This window comes from Indicator indicator, chromosome 26 (assembly GCF_027791375.1).
Source record: "Indicator indicator isolate 239-I01 chromosome 26, UM_Iind_1.1, whole genome shotgun sequence".
Lineage (NCBI taxonomy): Eukaryota > Metazoa > Chordata > Aves > Piciformes > Indicatoridae > Indicator > Indicator indicator.
In genome coordinates this window covers 5,221,596-5,249,176 of record NC_072035.1, presented here as the reverse complement: position 1 = coordinate 5,249,176, position 27,581 = coordinate 5,221,596, and the positions used below count along the sequence as shown (strand labels likewise).

General features: G+C 50.3%; 1 protein-coding gene across 1 annotated transcript in view; it reads left to right on the top strand.

Moving 5' to 3' along the window:
* The first annotated feature begins 784 nt into the window (after window positions 1-784).
* Window positions 785-27,581, top strand: part of MMP17 (matrix metallopeptidase 17) — a 71,722-nt gene continuing 44,925 nt past the window's right edge. The window contains exon 1 of the mRNA XM_054392954.1: window positions 785-913. Coding sequence (XP_054248929.1) covers window positions 785-913 — 129 coding nt within the window. The remainder of the gene's footprint in view (window positions 914-27,581) is intronic.

Genomic DNA, 27,581 nt, shown 5'->3' with positions numbered 1-27,581 from the left:
GAGCATGAGGCTGGTACTTAAAGAAATTGTGATGCTCAGAAAGAAGCGTATCGGAAACCTGAGGCGTTTCGGCTAGACACAGATACAAAGCCGAGAGGGAACATAACCACCTCTCAGGAACCGAGTCCCCCCTGCGAACCGCGGACGCGCGGGGAGCGCTGCCAGTGCTCGGCGCTGCGCAACGCAGCGGACAAACCGCGCTGTGCCGCCCCCTCCCCGCTGGAGCCCTGACACCGCCTCCCTCATTAGCATCCTTTCCTCCTCCTCCTTCTCCTCCGCCGGTCGGGCGCAGAGGGGTGCATGGCAAGAGCGACGGAGCCGCGGCAGCGCCGGGCAGCAGCCGCTAGCGAGCCGCGCTTTGCTCCGCGGCAGTACCCGAAGCAACTTTCTTTCTCCGCGGGGTGTGGGAGCGGGGCCATGTAATCGTGCACGCACCCCCCCTCAGGTGCGCCGGCTACGGAGCCTCCCCGACAGCGCGGACAAGGAGCAGCGCAAAGCGGTGCCTGTCTAGGAGTGCGGACGCGGAGAGGAACCTCTCGGGCGGAGCGGCGCGGATTGGAGCGGAGTCTCCCGGGCAGCGCAGCGCGGAGCAGAGCGGAGCCTTCCCGGCGGAGCGGGGCCAGGAGCAGAGCTCTCCCCATCTCGCCTTCTCCCCCCCGGTGGGGCCGCAGCCCGGGGCGGGAGCGCGGATGCGGCGCGGAGCTGGGCGGCCCGGCGGAGCCCAGTGCGGGGCCGGGGCCGGGCCCTGCCGGGGCGGGCGGCGGGAGGCGCGGGGCGCGGGGGGATGCTGAGCCCCGCCGCCCGGCACCGCGCCCGCCGCCGGGAGATGCTCCTCGTGGTCGCCCTGTGGCTGGCGTGGCAAGAAGCGGCCGCGGCGCCCACCCCCGCGGCGGACGACATCACCCGGGGAGTTGTGAGTTATCCGCGACCCCCTCCTCACCCGCTTCTCTCCTCTCCTACCCCACCCGATAGCGCCCCTCTGGATCATCTACCCCCCCAACCTCCGGGCATCGCCGGCCCCGCGGTGCTGGGCGAGATCCGGCAGCTTGAAATGCCCCCAGTAGCCCCCGCTTTGCAGCCGGTGCTCGCCAGCTTGTACCCGCGGCTCGGTGCCCCTTCCCCCCATCGCTCTGTGTGTGGTGCTTTCGTTGCACCTGCTGACCGTTTACCCGCTCTCTTCCCAATGCCCTCCACCCCTTACCCACTGCTCGGAGCCCTTTGGAAGCCCATGTTCTCTTCCTCCTTTACACCCGGTGTACAGGGCGACACCTCCAACCACCGCACGCACCTCTGCACCCAGTGCGTGGTGCCCTCCCCGTACCCACTATATTGTGCCCCTCTGCACCCTGGCGCGGTGGTCCAACTTCCCCCCAGCCCAGCACCCGCGGGGTGATGGTCCCAGTAGGGCTCACACATGGCTGGTGGTTTCTCAGGCGCCGAGAAAGGGCTGTCCTCTCTCCAGGGCTCTCTGCCCTGCGGTGGAGCCACACAAGCTCCTGCCAGCCAACGGGCTACAATGCCACGTTTGGAGTAGGAGCGATCCCAGAGGGCAGGAACACGCTCGGGGGTGCGATAGGGGCTGCTCTGTGCCAGCGGCAGGCCGAGGATTGATTTCATTGCAGTGGTGTGCAAAGCTGAGCATCCTTGTGGTCCTGCTTCTTTGCTCATAGGTGCCCGCTCCGTTTGCAAGGAGGTGACAGGTTTTAGCAGGCAGTGAGAGCTTAGGTCATGCCCCTGCCAGGTCACGGTGCCAGCAGGTCTGTGCAGCTTCACACTAGCTCCTCAGAGTGGGGAGAGATGGAAGCTTTTCTCTTGGAGGGGTAAAAGTTTCTCATAGCTGATAGCAGCCATACCTCAGAGAAGCCCCACGGATACATCAAATCTGAGTGTTGGAAAGCTGTCTGTGTCTGGGCATGAGTGAGCAGTCCTGGGTGAGCCCGCCAATTTGGATAAATTTCCTGAAATTCAGCAAATTTCAAAATGCCACCTGCGAGCTGCTGTGAGGAGGCAGGAGGAGGAGAAGGAGGATTTGCAGGGTTACCTAAGGAGCAAGGCTCGCACAGAGCAGTGTACCAGGACACTGCTCCCCAGCCTTGGCTGCCAAGCCTTTGCTCCAGCTCTGTGCTGAAACACCTGCTGGGAAGGACAAAGCCTGTCTTTCCCCATCAGCTCATAGCAGAATAGAAAATGTGGGGAAGATGAGGCACATCTGCATCAGTATGGTGCATTTGCTTTCCTCTGTAACCAAACGTTGAAGCTAGGATTAATATTTCATGCAAACGGCATGGGAATTCATGTGTTCTGCCCCAATCAATTTGACTCGAATTTTGTCTTTGACCTGCTTTTACCCTTGCTACTATACATGCTGCACTTGGCTTTTACAGGTTAAATGTTAATAGGGGGGCTTATTAGTTATCACTGACATCTTTGAGGCATTAAGGTACCTTTTTTTTTTTTTTTCCTTATGTCCTGGACTGGATTTGAGCAGTAGCTCAAAACCATGCTGAAAAGCTGTGGCTGTCTTGCAAAGCAAAAAAGAGATGGTGAGAACAGTGCAGGAGAAAGGAATTACAGAGTCCTACACTGAGACCAAGTCTGATTTAGGCTGGGAAGTACAGAATAGATGATGCCAGATGATGCCAGATGGGATCTGGGTGATTTCCCTCAAGCTGGTGTACTTGCTGGGGCAAATATATCTCTCTGGCTCGAGATGGTGCTGGTGTGATTGTAAAGCAGGTTTGTGCTTCTGCCCTCTAATGAGCACCAGGCAGCAGAAAATGCCAGGTATTTTCAGAGGTGTTTGTCAGGAAAATACCCTTGTGTGGAAAGTGTGAGCTTTAAGAAGAATTATTTGACACCCACTTTATGAAGCAACTAAGAAATTAAAGATCTGTGGTGCATTTCAACCAAATATTTGAAAACTAGGAAGCATGAAACCATGGCGATAGAAAGCTCCACTAGCCTTTGGAAATTATATCCAGCAATTCTCTGCAGTAAATAGAGCACAATGTCAACAGAGCTCTTACATCCCAAATCCCCCCTCTTTGCAGCTGAGAGGCTTTCGGTGCTGAGCAAGACCGTGCCTCTGAGCTGCATCCTCCACTCCAGTCCTGCTGGAGGTTTGTTTCAAATGAAACAGTGATGCTGGGCCAAATTAAAGTTCAGCAAAACGAGAGAGGACTATAATTCAAAGGCAGTTCTTGTTAGAATGCTGCCCAAAGCAATATAATATAGAATGATTCTCCAGATTTCATTACTAGTGGAATATCCTGCCCAGTTTATAAATCTAACTTGATTATTAATGTTTTTATTGTTCTCCATTAGCTTCCCTAACAAAGAGAGAGCATAAAATAGCAGATGAAACAGAGCTTGACTTGAGTGTTTCCCTTGAATTTTAGTACATGGCTGTTGAGATTTACTGCTTTGCATTTTGCACTGCTGCCTTTACAGTAACCCTCCCTCCCTTCAACCCTTCCTCACCACAGTGCCCAGCGTTCACAAATTGCATCTTTTTATGGCTGTTGGGCTTGAGTGTCTCATGGGTGCCAGCAGCAAAAACCTTATATACCTTAGTAGCAACTGAGTAATGAGAGCTCTCACTTTGCTGGGCTTTGAACGAGGTCTGAAGGGAGGTCTACCTTCAAGTTTTATTTTTCAGAAGAGCTGGCACAGTGGAGTCTGTACACTGAAGGTGTTGACCTGGGCAGCTGCTGGTTTGTAATGGAGCTGGCTGTTAAGCAGCTATGTGGGCTATGTTACTGCCCACTGCAGGTGTGGCAGCTCTGCAGTGAGACACAGGGCACTGAGCAATAGCTGTGCCTTGAGGATGGACTGGTGCCCAACGCTGAGGAAACTTGGAACTGAGGCAGACGCTTTGCCCTGGCACTGGGGTTGCAGGGCAGGAGCTAACTGCAGGATGGTGGTGGTAGCATCACTGATATCATCCCTTGTGGGCTCTGGTGCCAGTGGCCAAGGGATGCAGGAGTGCCAGGAAAGTTTGACTACAAGAGTGTGGACACCAAAAAAAGGCTGTGAGCTGCTTTTTCTTGACCGTGTGGTCAGGGGTGATGAGGAAGGTCCGTGCATGCCCCCCAGGCGTTTCTCCAGCTGGGGCTTGCTGGGCATTCCTGGGGGCTTGCGTATAAGCGATGCCTCTCTCTGCCTCCTGCTCACAAAGCCTGTCTGTGTTACTCCCAGAGAAGTTGCTCCCAGGGGATGGATGAATTTGCATTCATCGGTGGAGACCACAGACCCACACCCCCTCTGCCGCCGTCCCAAGCAGCTCTTTGTTCAGGGCAGGGCCCTCGTCTTTGTGGCAGCTTCTCATTTGAATGACAAGGATGCGCTTGTGGGGAGAAGAGGGGTGGCACAGAGCCCTGTGACACTGTGCCCCCTTCCCCCCCCCCGGCTGGCTGCGGTGGGCCAGGGGGATAGACAGAGGTTCCTCTGTGTCCCCACATCAGGAAGCAGAGTGACAAGTCTGTGCCCTGTGTCTCCCAGGTGCCGAATTTCCAAGCAGAAGCCTGCCCACGCCTGGGGAACAGGGTCCTTCTTGCTGTTCTTGGGGTGCTTTCCCTGCATGCAGGAGGGAGGGAGCCTCCTGCTGCTGTCCCTTCCAGATGCCCATGTGCAGCTGCACATCCTAGTTCAGTTGCCCTCCTGCTCCCACCTGCTTGGGTGTCAACCAGGAGCTCTCCTAAATTGCTGCCAATCACCTGAGATTGGGCAGGTGTCCCTGAGACATAGTTTAGCTCCTCATTCAAGGCTTGTGATAATTAGGCCTCTGAAAGTAAAATCCCCTTGTATGGAAATAGGCTGTTCCTTCTATCAGAAGAAGCTACCAAACTTGTAACCTTCTGTTTCTGCTAATGGGGAAATTAAAAATTGATAATCCCAGTTGGAGCTTCATTCAGCCCTCTAAAATGGCAAGTCTTACAGAACAAAATGCTCAATAGATTCCCTAAACAATTAAGGCATTCAGGCCAACAGCTTTGGAGAGAGGAGCTTTGCTTGGCCCCTCTGTCATTACAGCCCTCATTCCCTTCCTGTATGGAGCATCCCATATTCATAAGCTCCCTGCAAGAAAGTTAAGCTACCATGTTAAAAAAAAGAAAAGAAAAGAAAATAAAGTGCTGCTGGTTACATTTTAGGGTACCTCTTGAAGCCAAAGCACAATGCAAACTAAACTGTATTGTGAAAAGGCTGGCTGGCAGCTTTCAAACAGGCTGCTGTGAAAGCATTTAATCTGGTATTAAAGCCTTGGCTGGTCTGAACCACCACTTCCCTTTCAGATTTGAGCACCTCAGCCCCCTCCAGATACAGTAATACAATTTCCTTCTGGCTTGGCTGCTATTGTGGACCTCGTGTGAACTACCCAGGGTAGTTAAGCTAAATTACTTGCTTTAATGAGCTTCTGCCTTCTGGAAGGGTTCAGAACAGGTGGGTGAAACCCTGTTGTCACTGGGGACTTCCCTATGATTGGTGCTGGGGATGGAGCAGATAACCTCCCACCATGGCCTTACTCTTCATTCTTGTGCACTGCAGCAGAGCACTGGGGGAGTCAAAGAAGCTCCAACAGCTTGGGGCAGAACCCTCCCAGTCAGGACCCCACCATCCGTGGTGGCAGTGTGCAGTGGAGCTGTGCCTCAGCACCCTCCTCTTTCCCCTAAAAAATCCCGGAGGCTGACGAGGGAGGTTGCTGCCTCTGTGTACCTCCCTGACTCATCCTGCTATGTCTCATTTTTCTCCCTCATTAAACTGAACTTGCAGTGAGGAGTGGGAAATGCAGCATGTCCCATCCCCTGACTGGCTTTGGATGGGGCTCTCCATCTTGGTAGGACCACACATGTTAGCCTCACTGAGGACACGAGGGTGATGCAGATGTCACACAAGTGGTGTTGCCACGAAACCAGGGCAGAGGGGGGAAGCCTTGGGTCTCCCCAGCACCCTGTTTTGTCCCTGCAGGTTCATTAGTGCCAGTGGTGGCTCTCTGTGATTCATCATCACCAGGGCCACGCGCTAATGTCTCATTATTTACTCACTGGCAAAAGTGCCGCAGGAATGGGCTGTGCAGCTCTGGGAAAGGTCATGCTGTGGCTGAGGGAACTTTTATTCCTGGATGCTGTGGGAGCAGGCATGTACCCTACATGGGTCTCAGGTCCTAGCTGGCCTTGTGGAGGTGACAGTGTGGGAGGGACAAGTCCTCGTGGTTCAGCTGCGAATCACCAGCGGATGGTAAACGTGGCCACCGCATCGTTGTTCTTTAAAGTGTCTTGTTCAGAACAGAGCTGTGCTTGAAAGCCAAGGATTTGCTTTCAAAATAACCTGAGATCTGACAGCAACAGTTCTCTCAAAATGCTTTCTTTAATCAAAATCACTTTAAATGGGTAGATTTGGGAGTTTTGGAAGCTGTTGCTGCTGTGCGCGTGCAGCTGCGTCTTCTTTGTCCCAGATTTTTATGAGGATTGTCTCTGATTTCTGGGTCAGAGAATTAAGAGATTTGATGTTATATTAAAAAAAAAAAATCCCACACCAAACCACATATGCAAAGTTAAATCCAGTGCAAAACAAAGCAGACGTGCGGGGGCGAGTCAAGAAGCCTGCTGAAGGACTGGAGAGTTTTAGATGGGCGTAAGGAGAAAGTGCCTTTGACAGTGGAGTTTGTATAGAGGTTGCCCTGGTGTGGAGTAAACACTGAGGAGTGTGGTCTTCAGCTGGGTCTCTTGGCAGTTTGATTAGCTATAACAATATCACAGGAAAGAACCTGATTGAATCTGAGGAATTTCCTGCATACAGAATAAACCACGTGCACAGAAAATTGTTCTTCCCAGAAATGTGGAGATGATCTGCAGCTCCTGGTGAGAAGGGTCTGAATACAGTGACTCAGAAAGTGGCAGGGTATTCAGGAGGTTAATATTTTTTTTTTTTTAGGAGAGAGTTCCGAACTGTCAGTGGTCAGATGGAGTTCTTCACACCAGCTGACATGTTATTTCATCCTGACAATATTGATCTTTTGGATGAACAAAAGCAATTTTACCTGTGTCACAAGGTCCTTGCTTGAAGCTGATGGACGTTTGGATTTTATCGTCTTGTCATTTAACAAACCCCAGCTGGCATCTCCTGTGCTTCAGCTCCCAGCTGCTGGAGATCACCTCACAGCCCAGACACTACCAATGCATCCTGGGTGTGCTCTGCAATTCCAGTATGTCTTACACATCCCACTAGACACATACCACTTTGAGGATTCAGGACAAAAGATTCCATCATCCAAAATACCAGTGGGAGGTAAGTGATCTGGACTGCTTCATCCAAGGCTTTGTCTTCATTTGCAGAGGTTGCCTGTCCTACACCACGGTGGGGGCACTGAAAATGCATACAGTTTCCTCAGGGCTCCCATCACAAACCACCTGGCTCTGGATTTTTCCACTTCCCCCCTGATGTGTTGTGCTGGCGATGGCAGACTACCAAGAGATCCAAAGGAAACTTTCTAGATTGTTGCTAGACTTTGGGAACCTCACTGTGCAAGGCTTTTTTGAGAGTGATGCTGGGATCAAGTGAGCAGCTGGACCCTGGAGGAGACCTGAATGGGGTAAAAAGACAGAAAAGACTAGAAGGTGTTCCCATGGGATCCCTGCTGTGAGGAAAGCCTGGAAACACTCATCTGAGGAAGCATGCACTTGATTGGCAGCTGTAGACTTTCCAAAGCACTCTAAACTATAGGCTATACTGTTTGTTCTCAGGCTTTGATGTATCTGTCAACCCTTAAAGAAGATTTGCTTTTCTCACTGAGCTGCTGACACATGCAGAGGCCCTGCTGCTGGTGTTGTGGGTGAAGGACATCTCAAGAGATGGATTTTCATGCTTCTCTCCAAGTCGAAGCTGTGGCTGAAATGCTGGGTGTGTCTGTTGGCTCCCCACAGCCACCTTTCAGGCTGTGGTTTCTCAAAGACCTGTAATTACCAAAACCATGGAAGCCTGTTTGGCTGAAGCATATAACACAAGAAAATGCTCCTTTTGTCCTACCATGGCTCCTGGGAAGTTTGGTTATGAGATCCCAAGGAAAGCACAAAAAACAAAATGATGCCGTGAATGCCAGAGACAATCCCACCATGACTCCAGATCTAATTACCTGTAAGCTCTGGAGCTGATAAATTCAGCCTTTGGGAAAGGGTGTCAGGTCTCATTTATCACTGAACCAGAGGAAAAACAAAGCAGTCTCTTCTGTTTTACTTGAGCCCACCATGCAGGATCTCCTCCAGAAATACTACATCCACTCATCCACTCAACACTGTGTCCTCACTGGTGCTTGGTTGAGGCTGCACCTTTGGCAAGGCACATTATGGGGAGCTCCCACTGGCCCATAGGCTTGTCCCCACCTTGTTGATTGTGTTCACTTTGCTTTTGCTATTCCTTCTTTCTGCTTATAGTGTCCCTCTGGCACATCCACCAACAGAAGGGCAGTCAGTGATACTGCTTGAGGAGCATCTTTACGTCCTTTGATAAATTCTCTGTGTTATATTGGCTTTTATTTTTCTTGCTTCTTCCCCATTTTTTCTTGCTGCTTGGCAAATCCTCCGCTGCTCTTCACCAAGCCATGCTGTCTCTACCTTTGCATCCCTCATGTCAGGGATGCATTTTTGCTCAAAAGCAAGAGGAAATTGGGTTCACAAAAGGGAAATCCCTCATAAGATGGCAACATGTTCTGTAGAAAGGCTCAGCTGAAGAGGGTAGGTGGTTTGGGATTTTTGGGGCATATTTTTCTTTATGCTGCAGAAACGTATCCTTCAGGTCTGATGAATGAGACTCTGCAATGAGGAATAATCTTGCAGGGCCTCAGCCAGCACTAAAGTGTACAGCAATCTAGTTCTTCCTCCTGGGCTGGATGCATGTCATCTTTCCTGACAGAATGACAGCCCTGTCAGACAATGCATTGCTGGTTTGGTGTTTCCAATCTACCCCGTGCTTCGGTGCACGCTCGCTCGGCGTCCAGCGAGATCAAGATAATCTGGAGGAAATCGGCTGTCACGTCCCAGGGTCTCATATGGGCACTGAGCAGGGTAACAGTGATTTTGGTAGTCTTCTACAAACTTATTTGGGTTAAAAAACTCACTCAAGAAGATGGTAAAGTTCTCTTTCTCTGCCTAAAATTCAGAGCATCAGGTGCCTGATCCACCACGCACAGAGGCATGGGATGTAGTTGTTGACCAAGCAACTGCCATCACTGTGAAAGGTCACCTGGCTCTGAGCACTGGACCTCTAATAATCAAAGGCTTCCCTTCATGAAGCCATCCAGTCCAGCCTGGAGGTGGGTGGCTTTGGTGGGGAGCTCTTCTTTCACCATTGCTGCAGCTCCCTGGGGTTAGGTACAGCTTGAGTGGCTTCATTTGAGCGGAGGTTGCTGGATCAGCACTGGGCAGCATTTGGCTCTTAAGAGTTGCTTTATTTTCCATCCAGCCCTGGCAGTATGCAGGATCGTGAGGTTGTGGTGTGAACATGAATGCTGATGCAAAGTGTTCTGGTTTGAGCCTCCTGCCCTTGACATGTAGGTGCTGGTGGCAGTTTGCATGTGGTTAGGCTGTACCTTGGCACAGTCCTGGCAGCACTGAGTCCTGTTGCTGCTTGTGACACTGCTGGCAGTCAGAGTCATTGAAGAGGAGCACTTCAGGGAGCTGGGCTTGTCCTGGATGCAGCTGCAGCATGCAGCTCTCCTGGGTGATACCCTGGAGTGACTTCTGCCTTATGGATGCTTAGAGCCCTGTTGGCTGAGCCCTGGGTTGAGGTGGAGATGTGTGAAGTAGAGAAAAGAGCTGGGCCAGCTTTTTTCACCCGTGCTTCTGTTAATGGGAGGGGATGTTGTTTTAACTGATCTGTCTCTTTCCAGCTGGGTCTTTCCTTGCATTTTAGGGTTTGTCTGGAGCCCATCAGCACACAGAGGAGCAGCTCCAGAGCGTTCATGCTCCTTGCCTGGGCTCTGGGTGGGGATACAGAGGTTGGAGGAGATGGGTGATGATAGGTGCCCCTTCTGCACTCACCAGAGAAGGCTCATTCTCCTCTCTACACTGTTAGCAGAACTATTCCAGAAAATCACCTTTTTGAGCAAAAGAGATTTCTTTCTGCAATAGCCAAAGTCTTGGTGAGCCAGGGCTCCAGACCTGAGATCTCCTCACTCCCAGCCTTTGCAGGGGGCTCTCCTGGGAGACGTACATCAACGGGTTTTCTTCTGCAGACAAAGCCCCAAAGTGAGATGCAGTCCCTGAGGTGCGGCGGTGCCTGGACCCTGCTGGCAGGTGGAAGGCACCGAGCAGGCACTGCTCGGGGACACCGTTGTGTCCCCATCGGTGTCGTGCCGGTGCCCTCTTGTGGAAACTGGGAAAATATCGGAGAAAATATGATGGGGCTGGGCTGGGTGCAGAAGTTGGGAAGACTTCCCGTGAGAGCAGGTGAGGTGCTGGGCTCTCCCCCCGGCTCTGCACCGTGCCCAGACCCCCCAGACTGCTTCCTCAGTGCCTTTTTTTATTGCTGCTTGTGTTAATAGAGGGTGAGGAATGGAGTGAGCTTAGCCAGGGGCTTCCCAGCCTTCAAATCCTGCCCCTTGGCACAGACCTTTAAAGGGTCACTAAACACTTGTGTGGTGACAAAGGTCCCTGCTTCAAGTGGGTGAAGACTGCCAAGTGCCCTCTGTGCCTTCTCCCTCTTACTCTGCGGTAATTGCCACTTACCTCCTAGCAAGTGCCCTCACTGACAGCTGCACAAACCTTGACTCTCCTCTTGCCATGGATTGAGCTTGCCCAGGTATTTCCTTTAACCTCAGAGCAGGCACAGAACCACCATCACCCTGCTGCTCTCCTCGGGAAGGTTTGAACCACCTCCTGGAAATGTCAGCGAGTGAGTACACCCCGGGGACAGCAGTGCTGTCTCTTGTCTTCACAGCCCAGCACTACCCTGCCATTGCACTCAGGCAGCTCTGGCCACTAAGGGCAGTGATTAATAGCTGCCCTGGAGCAAATGTGCTGGTGCCAAGTGTCTTCTGACCCCACCAACCACTTTGCCTCCAGGCCCCTTTGTAACAGCTGGCAGAAATCATGCTATGCTGTGCAGGAAATGCCAGCCTGGCACCAGCAGGCCATTTTCCATTCTCTGCTGCGGTTTCCCAGCCCTTCAGGATCCTGGTGACCCACATGACAATTTTCTATCTCTGCCACAGTAACAGCTCAGGCAGCAGATCTAGCTCTGCTGCTTAGGAAGTCCCAGTTCTACAGCTTCCCTGAGTTCTTCCTATCTTCTCCACATTTCCCTCCTATCTCATTTATTAATATCTTCTTCCTGAACAAACAGCCTTTGTTTCAATAGTTATAATTCTTTATAAGTATAAAAACAACCTGTCTCCTGCATTTCCCAGGCTTGAGACCTCATCTTCCTTGCATGCTTTCCTGGAAAGCAGTGTCTACAAAAGGCCAGCCACACTGATGGAGGTCATTAGTGCCAGCCCAAGGCAGGAGAAAGAGATGGAGTTGTAGGAGCTTTGTGTTGAATTCATCCAGAGTCCTTGGGGTGACTTGGTGTCCTTGCTGTATTGTGCCTGTCTGTCTGATCACAGACACTCATTTTTTTTCTTGTCTGTTCAGAGGAATTGATTCTCTGGGCAAGGACATCTGGGTTTTTTGTAGCTCTGGGATGATCTCTCTCAGCCTCTAGGTTATCTAGATCCACACCATGTCTGAACACTGACAGTCCTGAATTCATTTCCTTTTTGGTGAGGGCCAGTATTGTATTTCTGATGTTGCATCCTAGGAATTCAGTCTTTGGGGGGCCAGACTTGTTCAGAGCCAGGTTTGAATGGAGACAAGGAGCTGAGCTCTTCTCACGGAGGTTTGGATCTTATTCAGAGCCAAGAGATACAACTGCAGAAATTTAATTAACATTGCAAAAACCCTTTAAAGCAGAGTTTCTGGCAAAACTGGCAGCTCTGCCATGTGAGCGGGTAGGATGCCTGAGCAGCCTCCACAGGGATCTGTCACCACATAACAAATGTTCCCTTGCGTGGATAGTTGCGAGGACGACGGAGGAAATCGATATGGCACGCTCTCCTCTGCTGGGGTAGCCTTGAACCCTAAAGAGAAAATTAATTGGCAGCCAACTCCCTAGTGCATCACTTCAGGATGCTCCAAAGAGCTGGAAGTTCCGGGTAGGAGTTGGGAGTGTGGTAGTGCGCTGGGTTGAACTAGCTGGGGAAAGATGCAGGGTCTGGCTGTTGGTGATAAACGGGTCTGGTGTGGAGCCCTGAGGCAGGGGCTGGTGAAGAGGAGGTCATCTCAGTTTGCAGATTGGTTATATATTGTTTACAGAAAGAAAAAAAGAAAAAGTGACCACCTACAGTCATGACTGAGCATGGAGAAATAATAAAAGCAGTGGCAGGCAGAGTAAATTTGCACCCAGTTTGTTCTTCCACAAGGATGAGAGGAAATTGCTCTGGTGAGGTGATCCTAATGCTTCAGTTTTTCAAGGGCTTACAGGTCTTCATCCACATTGTCCTGGAGAAGAAGCTCATTTCGGGGGGAGACCACATGCCATGGAAGCAAAATTGGTTTCTGCCGTGATCCTATCATCGAAGTCTCAATGGAACATGCTCAAGCAATCCAAAAAGGAGGTGACCAGAACTGGTGTTTCTGTGATGACTGTGCAGAAATGGAGGTGTTTGACCCGAGGAATCATTGCTGATTCCCAGCTTGCCTTACCTTCAGCGGGCATAAGGGCATATTAGATATAGAAAAGGTGATTCTGCTCCTCATTAAGAAGCATAAAGGAAATTAGTTGTTTCCACAGCATCAAAACAACTGAAGGAAGCTGCCAGACTCCAGCTCTCCTAGGGCCTGATTTGCTGGCACGCTGCAAGGCAGGAGGTAACCTCGGCAAGAGCAGCGACCAAAGCAGCTGCAAACAAATCCTTTAAGAACTCTCCTGACATAAATAAACACAGAAAATAAATTATGTCCCCGGCACTCTGCCCTCAGCTGATGGGAAACAAACTGCATTAACATAGTAGCTCAATAACCTGGAAGAGTTTCAAAAGGCACATGCTCATCAGCCCCAGGAGAAGGGGGAGTGCTGCCTGCAAGCTTGCAAAACGAGGCTGTGAAATGTGGCAGAGTATGAAATGATAGGGTGAGAAAGTACTTGCAAGTTGAATTATGAGTGATGATGGTTTTCCTATGAGGAAGAGCAGAATGGAGGGAGGATGTTTGTAGCTGATGGTGGATGTGCAAGGTGAGGGCAAGAGTGCCAGGTTTATACCCGTACTTTGGAGATGTGACCTTGGAAAGTCACCTTGGTTTTCTGTCTGTCACAGGTTGTAACCATATTTTCTGCAGAGTAACTTGCTGAGAGCTAAGATGAGGGCAAATAAAGTCTCTTAGGGGACTTAGTGATGTCATTCCCATCCCCAAAGGTGCAGAAGTAGGTGCCTAGTCAGGGGGGTTGCCAGAGTGGCTGCTCCCACCATCGTGGGCAGCTGCCCAGGTTCTTTGTGGCACAGGAAACCTTGAACTTCATCCCCAGCCCACCCTGCGCCTTCCTGCTTCCCCCTGCTCTCTTCAGCCCATCTCCCTCTTCATCCTGTAATTAGAGAGGACGAGGCGTTCCCCCTGCATTCAGCGCTCCCGGAAAGCTTCTCTCTTCTGGATGCGGGGAGGGGTTGCTGCTGCTTTTATTCAGACTGTTGCGTTTCTCCGGCGTCTCTAGAAAATTCCTTTTGTTCGTTAAACGACCTGTCAGCTAGGGCCCAGATGGTTGCTTTTCTCTGCGCTTTAGAAATCGCCTACTTAATTTCCCTGGTGCCCTGCCAGCCCCGCGCCGGGAGCCTGCCGGGAGAGACCGACGTGCTGCGGCCAGAGGCTACTGCAAGGCTTCCCCGGCACCAGCCCTGCCCGCGGGCACAGCTCTAGGCAGGATGAGAAGGACCAAAAACTGCTATGTTCTGGTGGAGTGCTGGCTGGAGGTCCCTTCCTACCCACTCAGGGTCTCCTGATGACCCTGTTTGTCCCCCACGCCGCCCTACCAAAACGGCACCCACAGGGGCTCAGTCCCGATGCTCACAGCTTTTGACAGCCTTTTGCTGTTTGCAGCCTTGTGCTAGTGCCACTCCCTTGTGTTTTGGACTGGACTCTCAGTATTAACTCACGATTTCAGTACCCTGTGCTTGTGATGCCAATGACCTGTGCCTGTGGCATCTCTGAGCATTGCTGCCTGTGTGTCCCAGCAAAGGGCAGAGTACCCCAAAACCCCTGCACCGTCAAAGTCCAGGACAAGAAAACCATCCATGGGTGTTTTCATCCAGTGCATTTCACCAGTTTTAGGTGAGGGTGGAGTGCCATGACCTGGGCTGGATTTGAGAAGTCAGGAGGAGGCTTTGCAAGGGACCTGCTCTGCTCTGCATTCAAGAGCAAGAAAGCCAGGCTGAGAAATTCTGTGGTGCTTGAGGGAAGATGTGTTACAGTCAGGCAAAGCCTACATGGTCTTTTGTATACTGACTTGTAACGTGCAGCTCCATCCTAGAGAAAATGGGTTTGGAGGAGGAGTGCTGTGTGAAAGCAGCACTCCATCAAGGCAGCTGACAGCAGTGCCCTGCCACAGAGGCAGTGCCGTGGGGCTTTGCTCACTCGTGCATTCTTCAGCCCGTTCTACTCTCCATAAAGCTGCTTTCACAAGAGAGCTCCCTCCAGGAAGGCAAGCCTGCAAGAGTTAGCTCACTGATGCGTGTCAGTGTTGATGTCTTAACTGCAGAAGGAGGCTCAGGACCCACTAGAGGAGATCACATCCTCACTTTGTTGAAGTTCTGTGTTCTTTTGCTGCAGGTAGCAGCCTATACTGGGCAAACCTGGCTGTTGCCACCCAAAGCAGGGAGCTGACCTCAGCTCTGGCAGCAAAAGGCCTGTCAGGTCTGCATTAAGCAGCCGTCACCAGCGATGTGATGTTGCTGATAGGTGAGCAGCCAAACAGCTAATGACTTCTGCCATGTGACAAATGTTTCCTGACACTGCCAGGGAGGTCATCGCTTCTCCCCCGCAGCCATTTGTCTTTGTGTTTGCGTTCAAACCGCTTCCTGCCTTCCCTGGCTTTGCACAGCAGCCTGTGCCTGGGAGATGATTGGATAGCATAGCCAGCAGGTCCAAGGAGGTGATTCTCCTCCTCTGCTCCTCTCAGGTGAGACCCCACCTGGAGTACTGCATCCAGTTCTGGAGCCCCTATTACAAGAAGGATCTGGAGGTGCTGGAACATGTCCAGAGAAGGGCCACGAGGACGATCAGAGGACTGGAGTACCTCTGCTATGGGGACAGACTGAAAGAGTTGGGGCTGTTCAGTCTGGAGAAGAGAAGGTTCCAGGGAGACCTTATTGTGACCTTCCAGTATCTGAAGGGGGCTTACAAGAAAGCTGGGGAGGAACTTTTTAGGATGTCAGGTAGTGATAGGACTAAGGGAATGGAACAAAACTAGAAGTAGGTAGATTCAGATTGGATGTTAGAAAGAAGTTTTATACCATGAGGGTGGTGAGACACTGGAACAGGTTGCCCAGGGAGGTGGTGGAAGCCTAATCCCTGGAGGTTTTTAAGGCCAGGCTGGATGTGGCTGTGAGCAACCTGCTGTAGTGTGAGGTGTCCCTGTCCATGGCAGGGGGGTTGGAACTAGATGATCCTTGAGGTCCCTTCCAACCCTAACAATTCTATGATTCTATATTAGGAAATACTTATTTCCTGAAAGAATGGTCAGGCGTTGGAATAGCTTTGCCCAGGCAGGTGGTGGAATCACCCTCCCTGAAGGTGTTCAAGAAATGTGTGGACATGGCCCTTTGGTTTATGGTTTAGTGATTATGGTGGTCTTATTTTGATGGTTGAACTCAATGAGCTTAGAGGTCTTTTGCAACCAGAACAATTCTGTGATTCTGTGCTGCCCATACTGGGGTGCTGAGGCAGGGCTGGAGTCAGCTCTGTGCGTGCCGTGTTTGATGCTGTCAAACGTTCTCTGAGTGCAGGCACCTGAGAGAAGGTATCTGTGGGAGTAATGCTTCTGCCTGTGTTAGAGAAGAGCCATGGGGATGGCAGGGCATGGGAGGAAACCCACTTTGGTGCGTGCCCAGGTCCCTTTGCTGCCATCAACTGGAAACCTCCCCTGTATTTTCCAAGTTGCCACATGGGTCTAGCATCCTGGGGGATGCATCTGGCAGCTCCCGTCGGTGATGTAGCTGTTGTTGAAGCCCTTGCCATGCTGTCATGGGACCTGGCTCCTGCTCCTGCCTGTGCTTCTTCCACTCAGGGCAGCTGCTGCTGCACTGCATAAATTACAAAATAGGTGCCTGGCAGTGAGGAGCTGCTGCTGCCCACTGCACCTGTGCCAGGCTGGCTGGTACAGGTCCTGTGGGATAGGGTATTTGCTGGGAAGCTTTGCCCACTTCTGATGGCAGGACAGGGAAAGAGGGAGCAAGCCAGCAGTCCAGGCAGGGTGCCACCAGGAAACCAAAGTCACCCTGTGCCTGGGGGATGAGCCAGGGCTGAGACCTCCTGCTTTTCCCCAGAGCAGCTGAACTGCCCAGGTGGGAGTCAGCACTGCTGGAGTTTTACTGGTATGAGCTTAGGACTTGGCTGCCTGGAGAGGGTTCCTCGTCCCGAGGAGAAACCTTAGCTTTGTGTAACACATCCAGAGCTGCTGCAGAATGGCACAAGGAAGGAGAATTAACTTTCTGAGCTCTCCTGGTGACCACCACTGGCATGCTGCTGCCCATCCATGGAGCCTGACAGAGTATTGCAGCTGAAGAACTTTGCACAGATGCGTAAAATCCAGATCCAGCGAGCAACCTCCCTCACTAACACCAGAACAACACAGCCTTGCTCTGCTCATGACTCCTGCCCTGAGCCAGGGACCCACTTGGTTCTGTGCCTGCCAGTCTCTGCACAGGGCGCAGGGCTCCACGTTGGAGGTGTCTTTAGCAAAAGATGGAAACTGCAGCCAGCTCCAGGCAGTTTTGCCTGGGAATCAATATTTTTGGCGTCCTTCTCTGTTGAAACACAAACTTCAGCCGTTTAAAACAAAAGCAAAACACGGCAATAAACAAAAGTCTCCAAGCAACGGAATAGCAAGTCCTCACAAACCAGACCAAGTAAGACAGAGGAGTCTGGAATGTTCATGTTGGAGGAAATGCCTTTTCTCCTGAATTTATTTACCCTTGAAAGAGTGGAGCTGCTTCCGGACAGCACAGAGGCTCCTTTCCTGGGGAGAGAACCCTGTGGTGCCAGTACCCGTGTGGAGGGCAGCAGGGAAAGACAGGAAGTAGCCAAAGCTTAGAGAGGAAGGGCTGGATCCAGCCCCCCTGCAGATGAAGCAGGGCTGGGTGGGTGCCCAAGGGCATCACTCCTGCTTTCCCTGGGCTTCACCACAGAAGGAGTAGAACATGGTGATGCCAAATAATGAGTCAAGGTGGAAGTTCTGCAAGACAGAGATGCTCTGCTAGGGAGAGCATCCTCGCTTGGGGAGCTGGTGTGTGTTGGAAACCATTTCCTTGGTTATTATTTCTTCTCTTCTCACCATGCCCTGAGGTGGTTGGGCTTTTTCCAAATGGCTCCTGTGCAGGTGGAGAGCTGAAGGGGAGAATGGGGGGCTGCATTTCACATTTTGCAGTCGTGTCACTTGATTAATTCAACTGTATGGTAAACCCTCCTGAAATTGGCCAGTTTTGCAGAGGTTTAAAATAGATTCTCTCTGTCTCCTAATGTCAGTTTTGCAAATAACCATTTGGCATCTTCTTAAAATGTTAGATAGGGAATAGGCTGCACACCGTCAAGGAGAAGGCATATTTAAAAGACATAATATGTCTTTTGTGTGAGCTCAAATGAGGGAAGAGATGTTTGTGAAGCTCCTTAAAGCGTGGTTATGTCCAGAGCAGGAAGATCACACTTGTTTTTCATTTGTGTGCAAGGTGAAGAAGGGACAAGTTGGGATTTTGTTTGTTTTGGTTGGTTTTGTTTTTTTTTTTTAATCCTCTTCTGAACTCTTTTTCACTGTAGAGATGGTGCTCACTGCTGCAAAATGACCCAGCTGGGTCAAGGTGTCATTTTGAACCTTGGGTGTCTTTCACCCAGAGAGAAATTCGAATGGTTTGAATTTTGACACCTTGGCAACCCATCGCTGGAACAAATAGAAACATGGAGAGAGGATGCCAGCCACAGGGGTGAATCAAAAGGGTCTTGGGTGGTGGGAAGGGCAGTGGCTGGCCTGTCCCAGGGCTGGGAACAGCTCAGATTGATGCTGCTTCATACTGGGAAGCAGCATTTTAATTTTTTTTTTATCCTTCTTTTGGAAGATTTTCTTAGTTTTGATGAAAGAAAAGATAGTTGTGGGGTTGAGGATCACAGAATGGTTTTGGTTGGAAAGGACCTTTAAGGATCATCTAGTTCCAAATCCTCTGACATGGGCAGGGACACCTTCTACTAGACCAGGTTGTTCAAAACCCCATCCAACCTGACCTTAAACACTTCCACAGATGAGGTATCCACAATTTCAATGGGCAACATCTTCCAGCATCTCACCCCCTCAGGATGCACTTGCATGTGGGTGCAAGGTGTGGCTTAGCAACCTGGTGCCCCTGCTGCCAGGTCGGACCCCTGCCAGACCCAGGGTTGGTGGGTTTGATGCAGTGTGCTGTGGAGCAGGATGAGTTTTTGCTTCTTTTTGCCTGTGGTGTGCCTCACATAGGACATAACCTGATATCCTTGCTCACTAATACTGCTCTGCCAACCACCTCCTTGGGACAGAGGAAACTCCTATTTAATTACTGCAGCTTTGATTTGACAGAACAAATTTCCCTTGCTGCCTTCTCAACCTTCAAGGTTTCCTGCTAGCAAAGATAAAGCCCCTTTGCAAGGACTGTTTGCTCCTGGGAAGGCACTTCCATGCCAGATGAAAGCATGGGCAGGAGTGGAGGGCGATGTGTGGCATGGCTGTGGGACCTTCATTTGATGAGCTCAGACTGGTTCAAAAATGGGCATTAATGCAGCTTGCTGCAACACCTTGTAGTCATGTGGAATGAGGGCTGTGATTTGGGCTGTGCTTGGCAAGCAACCAACCTTTTGATTTTGGGGGCTGGGAAGGAGCCAGCGGGATGGGGCAGAAACTGCCCACAGCAGCTGCCAGCAGGAGCCTGCCTATATAAAGCTCTGTTGGGTCCTTCGTGGAGCTGGTTGGTGCAGGCAGGACAGGGGCAACCCTGAGCATCTCTCACCCCAGACTCAGCAGATGCTCTGGGTTTGTCTGTAGGAGGGATTTGGAGGAAACTCCTGCAGGTGATTGTTCAGATGAAGCGTTGCTTGCGCTTTGTTCTGGGCCGCCGGCTGCCGACGTTGTGCCGCGCTGTCGCCGCACCGGTTCCGACTGTTGGCAGCACCCAGAATCACTGCCAGTCTAATGCCAGCTGTAGTTTCCCTAGCCCTACTGATGAAATCTTGTTACCTTGCAATATGTCTTCGTTTCCTGTAGGGCAGAAGGCTGGTGCAGTGCCCACACTGCCTCCACACAGAACCTGCAAAAGTCTCAAATCCAGCCTGGGATCCCACCACACATGGATGCACTCAGCTCCCCTTTGCAGTGCAAGGGAGTTGTCTCCCTGGAAGCTGCTCCTCCATCTCTCACTTGAGCTGAAGACAAAACACAGGTGCCCCACGGGAGGGGTTGGTGGATGTGGGGGGCTCACACATCTCTGTCCTTCCACTGAGTAATGCAAAAGTAATCCAGTTAAGGAGGTCTTGCCTCAGTGGTGGGATAGCAATCAGTGCTGTGATGGCAATCAGGCTGATCCAATGTGATAGTGTAAAAGCCCTGATTCAGCAATCAGTCAAATATGCACATGTGTACTCTCTTCACTAACGATTCATTTATTCACAAGCCTCCAACCTGAGCACCTGCTCATTTCCCATTGACCTCACTGGGTCTTAGACACAAATGCTCACTCTAGCAGGACCAAAAGAGAGAGAGAGAAAACATGCCTTCCACCTCCAGGTATCTCTTGTTTCGACTTATATATTTTTAATACATCTACACTGGGGGAATAAAGGCAATGAAGAAACATAAGGTAAAAGCCTGACTGTGTGGATGCCTGAGGTGAAAGCCCTCTTAGTGTGACAGAGGTAGAGAGTGCATGGGTGGATTTGTCTTTAATTTCATTTTATTGGAAGGAAAAAGGGAGGCAGTACATGAAAAATTAAGGTGGTGTGCTGCATGTCTTGTGTAATTAGAAAAGCTGACAAACCTCATTAGAAATTGTTAAGCAAATGCTCATTGCGGACTAGGGTAGTTAGCAGTGGCTTCTGGTGCAGCTGGGAAGTGAGCATCCTTTGTTGGCTCTCCTGGGTTTGTTTTGTGGGAATGCTGGTGCTAAGCAGCTGCTATCAGTGCTTGAGGCCTCCAGGTGGTTTGAGATGCTGTAATGACTCTTCTGCATCCTCCATGTGGTGTCATGGTGCCAAAAGATAGTGGTAGGGGAATGTTCTTGGCCAGCCCAATCTGTAGCTGACTATGGGTCTCCAGGGCAGAGGGGATTGTGCAGCTGAAAGTTTTTCTTTCTCTTTATGCAGCTCTTAGGCTGGTGTGGCAAACTCCCTGGCAGGCTCTCCTGCCCAGTGCAGTGCCATGTGTATTGATGATCACCTAGAGATGCTCTTCTTGCACAAGCTCCTTGGTTACAGGTTCTAAGTGTGCACATGTAGCTTGGAGGGGCCATGTATTGCTGCCTGCTGGGTGTTCTGATATGGCATTGAAGTGTCAGATGCTGAGAGTTTCCCAAAGCCTCATTCCAGGATTGCAGCTTTTGGAGGCATTGGTGCCTTATTGTGCATTAAATTATGTAGAATAAGTTTTCTTGGTGGCTGGATTTGAGAGTTAAAATTGTATACACGAAATAAAGGGCTTTAATAATGAAATAAGGTAACAAAAAGATAAAGCCATTATATGCATAATTAAAATGATCCATAACTATATGTGCTTTATGTAGCTGTTTCAGCCTCTCAAGCAGCTTATTAGGCTGAGTAATCAGTCCCTGAAGTTTCTCCCAGGCTTTGCCTCCTACTCTTGCTAAAGATGCTGCAGAATTGCCTGGAGCAGGGCCCTGGCCAGTCTCTTAGGCAGAGTGGTTCCAACTTTCCCCTTCTCCTCTTAATTTCTGAGCTTAATTTTTGGAGAGTGGGACATCACATGACAAGGCAGAAGGGTTAAGTCTTAAAACTACTGAAACTTTTCACATCCCTTCATTGCTGTATCCCTGGTCCCATGTTTTAGGGTGCTCACAGCCTTCTGAGGGTGCACTGGGGGAGTTTCATACATTCCCTCATGAGAAGCAGTAAATGTTTCCTCCTTGTCTATTAACTAATCTGTTCCTTGGCACAGAGTGGAGAGCAGACATGGTACTGCAGTAGGCCAGACTGGGAATGCTTCCTTCAGGATAAGAATCTCTCCCTGCAGGCATGTAGCATAGGAAATGTTGATAGACAGGGATAGAGGTGGCTGTTGAGAGAAGCTGGACCACAAGCTCCTTAAATACTGTGCTGCCTGTGATGGAAAATGCCATGTCCTGCTGCTGTGGAGCTGATCTCCTTTGAGGGGTGCTGGGTGAGGGGATGATGGCTCTGTAGGTGACTTTGTTGGGTAGAGAGCCTCTGGATGAGGGGATGATGGCTCTGTAGGTGCCTTTGTTGGGTAGAGAGCCTCTGGATGAGGGGATGATGGCTCTGTAGGTGCTTTTGTTGGGTAGAGAGCCTCTGGATGAGGGGATGATGGCTCTGTAGGTGCCTTTGTTGGGTAGAGAGCCTCTGGCCATGTTGGACCTGCCCAGTTCTTCTAACCAAGGTAACAGGGAAGGGCAGCACTTGAGGATGCTGCTTTGGGTTTTCCCTGAGGTGTCTTGGAGACCCCTGGTCAAAAAAGCCACAAAATGAGCTCGAATAACAGCATACTCAGCTAGCTCTTCAATGAAAAGTGTTTTTTTCACCACTTCTCTAGTTAGTCCCAGCTGGAGCCCGCACTGTGTAGGTGCACAAATGAAAGGAGATAGGATCTCCTGCAAACTTTTTGTTTTCCCTTGAACCCTAAAGTCCCTGCAGCAGCCAGACCCTGTATGGGGCTGCACTTCCAGTACTTTAAGCAGCATGAAGGATGTCCCTTCTGAGCTCCTGAGTTCAGAGAGAATAATTTAAGCTTCTTTAACCTTTCCTTACAAGGAGTCTTGCTGTAAAATCCACCCTTATGTAACATTAAAATGCACTTAGGCATTTGGGCTCTGGGAGAGGCTCCCATCCACAGCTGTTCCCCACTTACCTCCAGCTTCATCTGCCCCAGCAGCAGGAGGTTATGGCTTTGCTTCTGCTGTCCTCCTGTCCCTGGTGTCAAGGTGGTTAGGAGCTGCCCACTGTGAGCCAGGATCGAGCCCACACTGGCCAGGGGAATGCTTAGCCCTGCTTGCTGGGGCTGTGTGTGGGGAGCCAGCAGAGCTCCCAGCAGCACTCTGAGATGATTTTTTTTTCTTGCTGTTCAAGTCAAGTACATCTTGAATTTTTACTCTGCTTCTAGTTGTTCAGCTAAAGGTTTCCTACCCCAAAGAGCTTGCCTGCTTTCTCCTAGCAGTTTGGCTTTACTGTGTGGTGGGAGGATGCATTGTTGGTAATGCTTTCATGCCAGGTTGCTCAGGATGGCAGGGTTCATCCCCAGTTCTTTGGGAGCTGGCAGGGGGATAGGTAAGGTGGGTGCAAAGGCAAAGGAGCAGGGAGCCACATGCCTGTCCATTGGTACCTAATGCCCAGGAGGGAACAGGGATGGTTTTGAGGGCAACATCACTCTGGACTGCTTGGCAAGGCAGGTGGGGATGCTGGTGCTGCATATTTGGCATTACTGGTGGGGGGAAGAACTGCACAAGCAAATCTCCTGGCTGTCCCAGTGCACTGTGGAGAAGCCAGCTGTGTCTCTTGCAAGGTGCCTGTCTGCCCAAGGCTTGAGGTACCTGGGAGTAGCAGGAGGTGATGGGCCATGCTTACACAGCCTTAACACATGCATGGGACTGAACTTTCTCCAACACCAGTTGCTTCCTGAACTTGCCTTTGCTTTAGAACTACTCCCTGTTGTGCAGCTTGCTGCTGCAGTTTCGTTTAGCCAGATTTTCATCAGGGTCTGTCTTATTTCTGCTCTTGGCTGGCGTTTTCCTTCTCTTACCAAGCAGTGTGGGATGTTCTTTGTTGGGGTGTGCAATGCTTTCTTCTTGCCCTCTTTTTGCATTTTGCAGCCCACCTCACGTGCTGATTTTCCACAGGAGGTGACCCGGTGGAGCCTGTCCCACTCCAGCCCTAAACTGTCTTCTCTATCCCTCACACCCTCAAAGCTGAGAAGCTGCTTTAATGTTCTTAGTAGAACACAACAATGTCCAATATACTCACTTAAATACAGAGTGATCAAAAAGTCCATTAAAATCAGCCCTGCTGAGCTGATGAGCTGGGGTTACTATGGGCATCCACCTTCTGCTGCCTTTGTGGTCATGGCTTTTAGACAGATTAAATTGTGTCAGGGCAATCTCAGTGGATTTTCTTCTGTTCCTCTCTCTCCATGCATCTATCTATCTATCCATCTGAGGATGCTTTTCACTGACATTTATACTCCCACCTGGTGCATCTTGTGGCTCTGGTTGAGGTGGGGTCTCACTGGAGTGATAGGTAACAGAGGAGGAAAGTGGCTTCTTGGACCTCCTTGCCTAGGTGATCAGATATGGAGGAGAAATCCTGACTCCTTTTGAGCTGTAGGAATCTTGTTCTGGTTTCCCAGGCACTGAGATTTCACCCTTCTTTCTCCTCCCCAAGTCTGCCAGTCCATGAAGTGGCAAACTGGGAATAAAATGAAGTAAGGCTCTGCATCAGTGGAGGTGCCAAATTGCACTCAGTGCTAGCTCTCCAGAGAAAGGCACTCTATAGCCATGGAACTGAAAGAAAAATGCAGTCTGTTAACTTCCTGCCATCCTTGTTGTGACAAGAACTTGGTTGTCAGCTGTCCCTCTGCAGGGACAGGCAGGGAGGGCATCCTGCCAGCCCCATCCCTGTGGAGTGTGGTGCTTCTTCCCACCCATCCAGCATGGGCTCCTGTTTGATTCTTTAGGTTCTCCAGTCTATTAATTAGCAATTATTTTTCTGAGTTGGTTGCAGAGAAACTGGCTGCTGTGTATTTTCACATGGTGTTTTCTCCCCACTTTCCTCTGGAGCTCTGTGCCAGTGGGCAGAAACATGTCTTTGCATCCAGCACACAGCTGGGCTTGTGCATCCCATGTGTCAGCTGGTGGTCGAGAGGAGGGTTGGCTTGACAACGAAGGACACTGGGTCAAGCCTGGCAGGATGCTGCTGTGCTGATGGGAGCACAGATCTCACAGCTCCATCTCCAAGCCCATCCCATGAAGGACAAATGTTCTCTCAGCTCCTGCCAGCCCTAACAGTGTAGGAAATGCTGCTTCTGAAAGGAAAAGTTCCTGACTGTTGTCAGTCAGTAATTAAGGCTTGATACATATGAACTGATTTGATTTCTTTCTTTTCCCCTGCCCCCATGCCATTATTTGCCTTTGTATAACTTGAAATCTTCTTGATGGTCATAAAATTATCTTGGCCTATTTAAGTCTATACTTGCTACTTAGTAAAACCATAAGCCTACAGGTTGGAAAAGATTCAAGTCCTCCTATCTTAGCTAAGGGGCATTAATCCACAGGCTATCTACATAACAATGCTGGCCTGACTTGTGGTGAGTCCTGCCTGCAAGATTTCGTCCCTTGTCTACAAGATGGACTTTGGACATCTTCTTTTATGGCTTTGAAAGCTCAGCCTGGTTGCTAGAAGGGCCAAAGCCAAGAGGGGCCTTTGTATTAAAGGAAGGACAGAGGCAGATCAAAACCAAGCGTTGGAATGACTGAGATCAGTATGGGCTGGGTGAAGCTGTCCTTCTCCAGGTGGTCTGTCAAAGAGCAGCACCAGAGGAAGAGGTTGATACCCTTCCTCTGGCAGGCTGGTAGCCTCCTGCCATGGAGTATCTTTCCTCTTGCGTTAGGACAGTTGTTTCTTCTGCTGTGTTTGTGTTGCTCCTGCTCTACCTGGTTCAAAGAGGAGCCTTGTGCTGCCTGTGGTTGGATTTAATCCAGGGGAGGAAGGAGAAGCTAAAGGTAGAGCAGATACCCCTTTTGTTTTCAGTTGTACATGCAGGGGAAGGGGAGCCACACACCACTGGGGTTGGTCTGCTGCAGTATGTCATAGTCTTCCTGCCAAGCACCTAGCACTGCTGAGCACCCTGCTACCACCCTGCACTAACTGCAGCACCTCAGATGATCAGAAATGCATTTGTTATCCATGCACCTTCCCCTGTGTTCCCTTGGTGTAACACTACCCCGTTTGACAGGGGTGGCTCTGAGAGATTCCAGACAGGATCCCAGCCCAGCAGCTGGGCTTTCCCCCTCACTGCAGCTTAGAGTAGCAAGGCAATTAAAGACAATGGCTGGCAGTGAGAGGACAGCTGTGCTATGGGCCAGGCATTGTAGTGTGCTCCAGCACTTCCAAGAGATGTGCAGCAAAGGTTTCTGCTGGCTCTGTTCCCCTCCTCACTGAACTGGGTTGGTGTTTGTCCCCCTGCACTGAGTGATATCCCCACGTCTGCAGGGAATCGGGCAAAGCAGCCCTCGATGTCAAAATCCAATCTGCTTCCCCACCCTAGAGTTTAATTTTGTCAGGAGCACAAATGCTTTAATTTGGGGACCCTCAGGGGGGCCCACGCACCTCAGTTTCTCTGCTCACAGCCACTCACCACAGCAGGCCAGGGTCACCAAGCCAGGCAGGCTAACAGCTTGTTTGCAAAGCAGAAAGGAGAGGGAAAAGATGACAAAAGGCATTCACTGAAAGACATAAAGGAGAGGGAGGAAAAGGAAAGGCTCTTGCAAACCCCTGACTTTTTCCACACAGCCAGCTCTGACAGAACCTCATTAAGTGCAGGTTCTGGGCTGTATCCATATTCACAGAAACCTGGTTTCTTGCAAGAAAATTCACAGGACACTCACATGCAAGCCCAGGGGTGTTGCAAATGATGGTGTTAAATGCAGAAATGGGAGCAAAACAAGGGCTCTGAGGGTTCCTTAACCATTCCGGGCTGGTGGAGAGCCTGCTGACAGCGTCCCCAGCAATGCTCCATCAGTTGCAGGGACTTCTTCCAACCTAGCAAGAAACCAAAAACAACAAACAAAAAAAAGAGATTTTTCAGGAAAACCTTTTAATTTTTAACCTGAGGCTTTAACCAGAAAATTAAAAAAAAAAAAAAAAGGCTTGACAATGATGCGCAGAGTGTAAAGTGCTGCTCTGAATAATTGCTGGGAGGCACTGAGGTTCAGTGGCTGGGGCATCTGCCTGCCATGCAGGGGGATACAGTTTGCTCCCTACAGTGTGACCCTCCATCCACACCTCCTCCTTCTCCTCCCTATTTTCCTTTTGTTATTTCTCTTGCTGACATGGACAAATCTCTTGGGGGAAAGAATGGCTCTGCCTGGCTGTGTGTGGCCTCTGTGCACCCTTGCAGGACAGCAGCTTTGGAGCCAGAGATGTTTTGCTCACTGAAAGGCACTGATGATTATTATTTGCTAACAGGATGTTAATTTTGGTGCTGCTAGATTAAGCAATGACATAAATAAGTGGTGGGCAATCGATGTGAAAGCTTAAATTCACATTAACTTGGGGGTTTACATTTGATTTCTTTGGTTATTTGACCAAGACCAAGATTAACTCAGTTTAATGGCTTGATTTCTGAAACTGGTCTAATTGTGCTTTGAAAGTGTCATCCCTTTGAAGGCTGTGTCCTGCCTCCATGGCTGCTGCTGTGGATTTGCTCAGGGACAGCTGCCTGCCAAAGTGGGTTAGCTGCATGGGAGCAGCAGATCTGCTAGCTCTGAGATGTCTGTGTCCTTGCTGTGGAAGAAAAGAAAGGATGGTGTGTCTACAATGGTGGCTGTGGGATGTAGGAAAAAAAAAAAAAAAAGAGGAAGAAACCCCCCAACAACCAACTGAACAAACCCAAGCTAATTTATTGCTGCAGCTAGAGAGGTGTCAGCATCTAACCTGCTTAAAGCTGTTTGAAAGCTCTCTGTGCTACCTTTGCATTCTTTGGGCTAGATGTACCTCAGAACATCTTCTAAAAGGCAAGGCTGGAGCTGTAGAAAGCTGCAAGTGTCTGGAAAGGTCAGACTGTCTCCTTCCCTGTGTTAAAGAGGAAATAACACTTATTTACTGGAATTTTTATGGGTCTCCTGTGCTCACTGCTGTTTGAGCACAGCAGCATCCTTCCATTCCCGAGCAAATCAGGAACGTTGATACGGAGGAACAAGGATTCAGCTGCTCTCTATGAAAGGGAAACACATCACCTGCCTTTCTGAACAAGCTCTTGGGTGGCCAAGGCAAACCCCTCAGCAATGCAGTCAGCTGAAGATGGTGCTTTGCCTTAGTGTCCCCAAGGACATGCATGTCCTATCTTCATCAACCACTCTGGCAGCGTTTGTT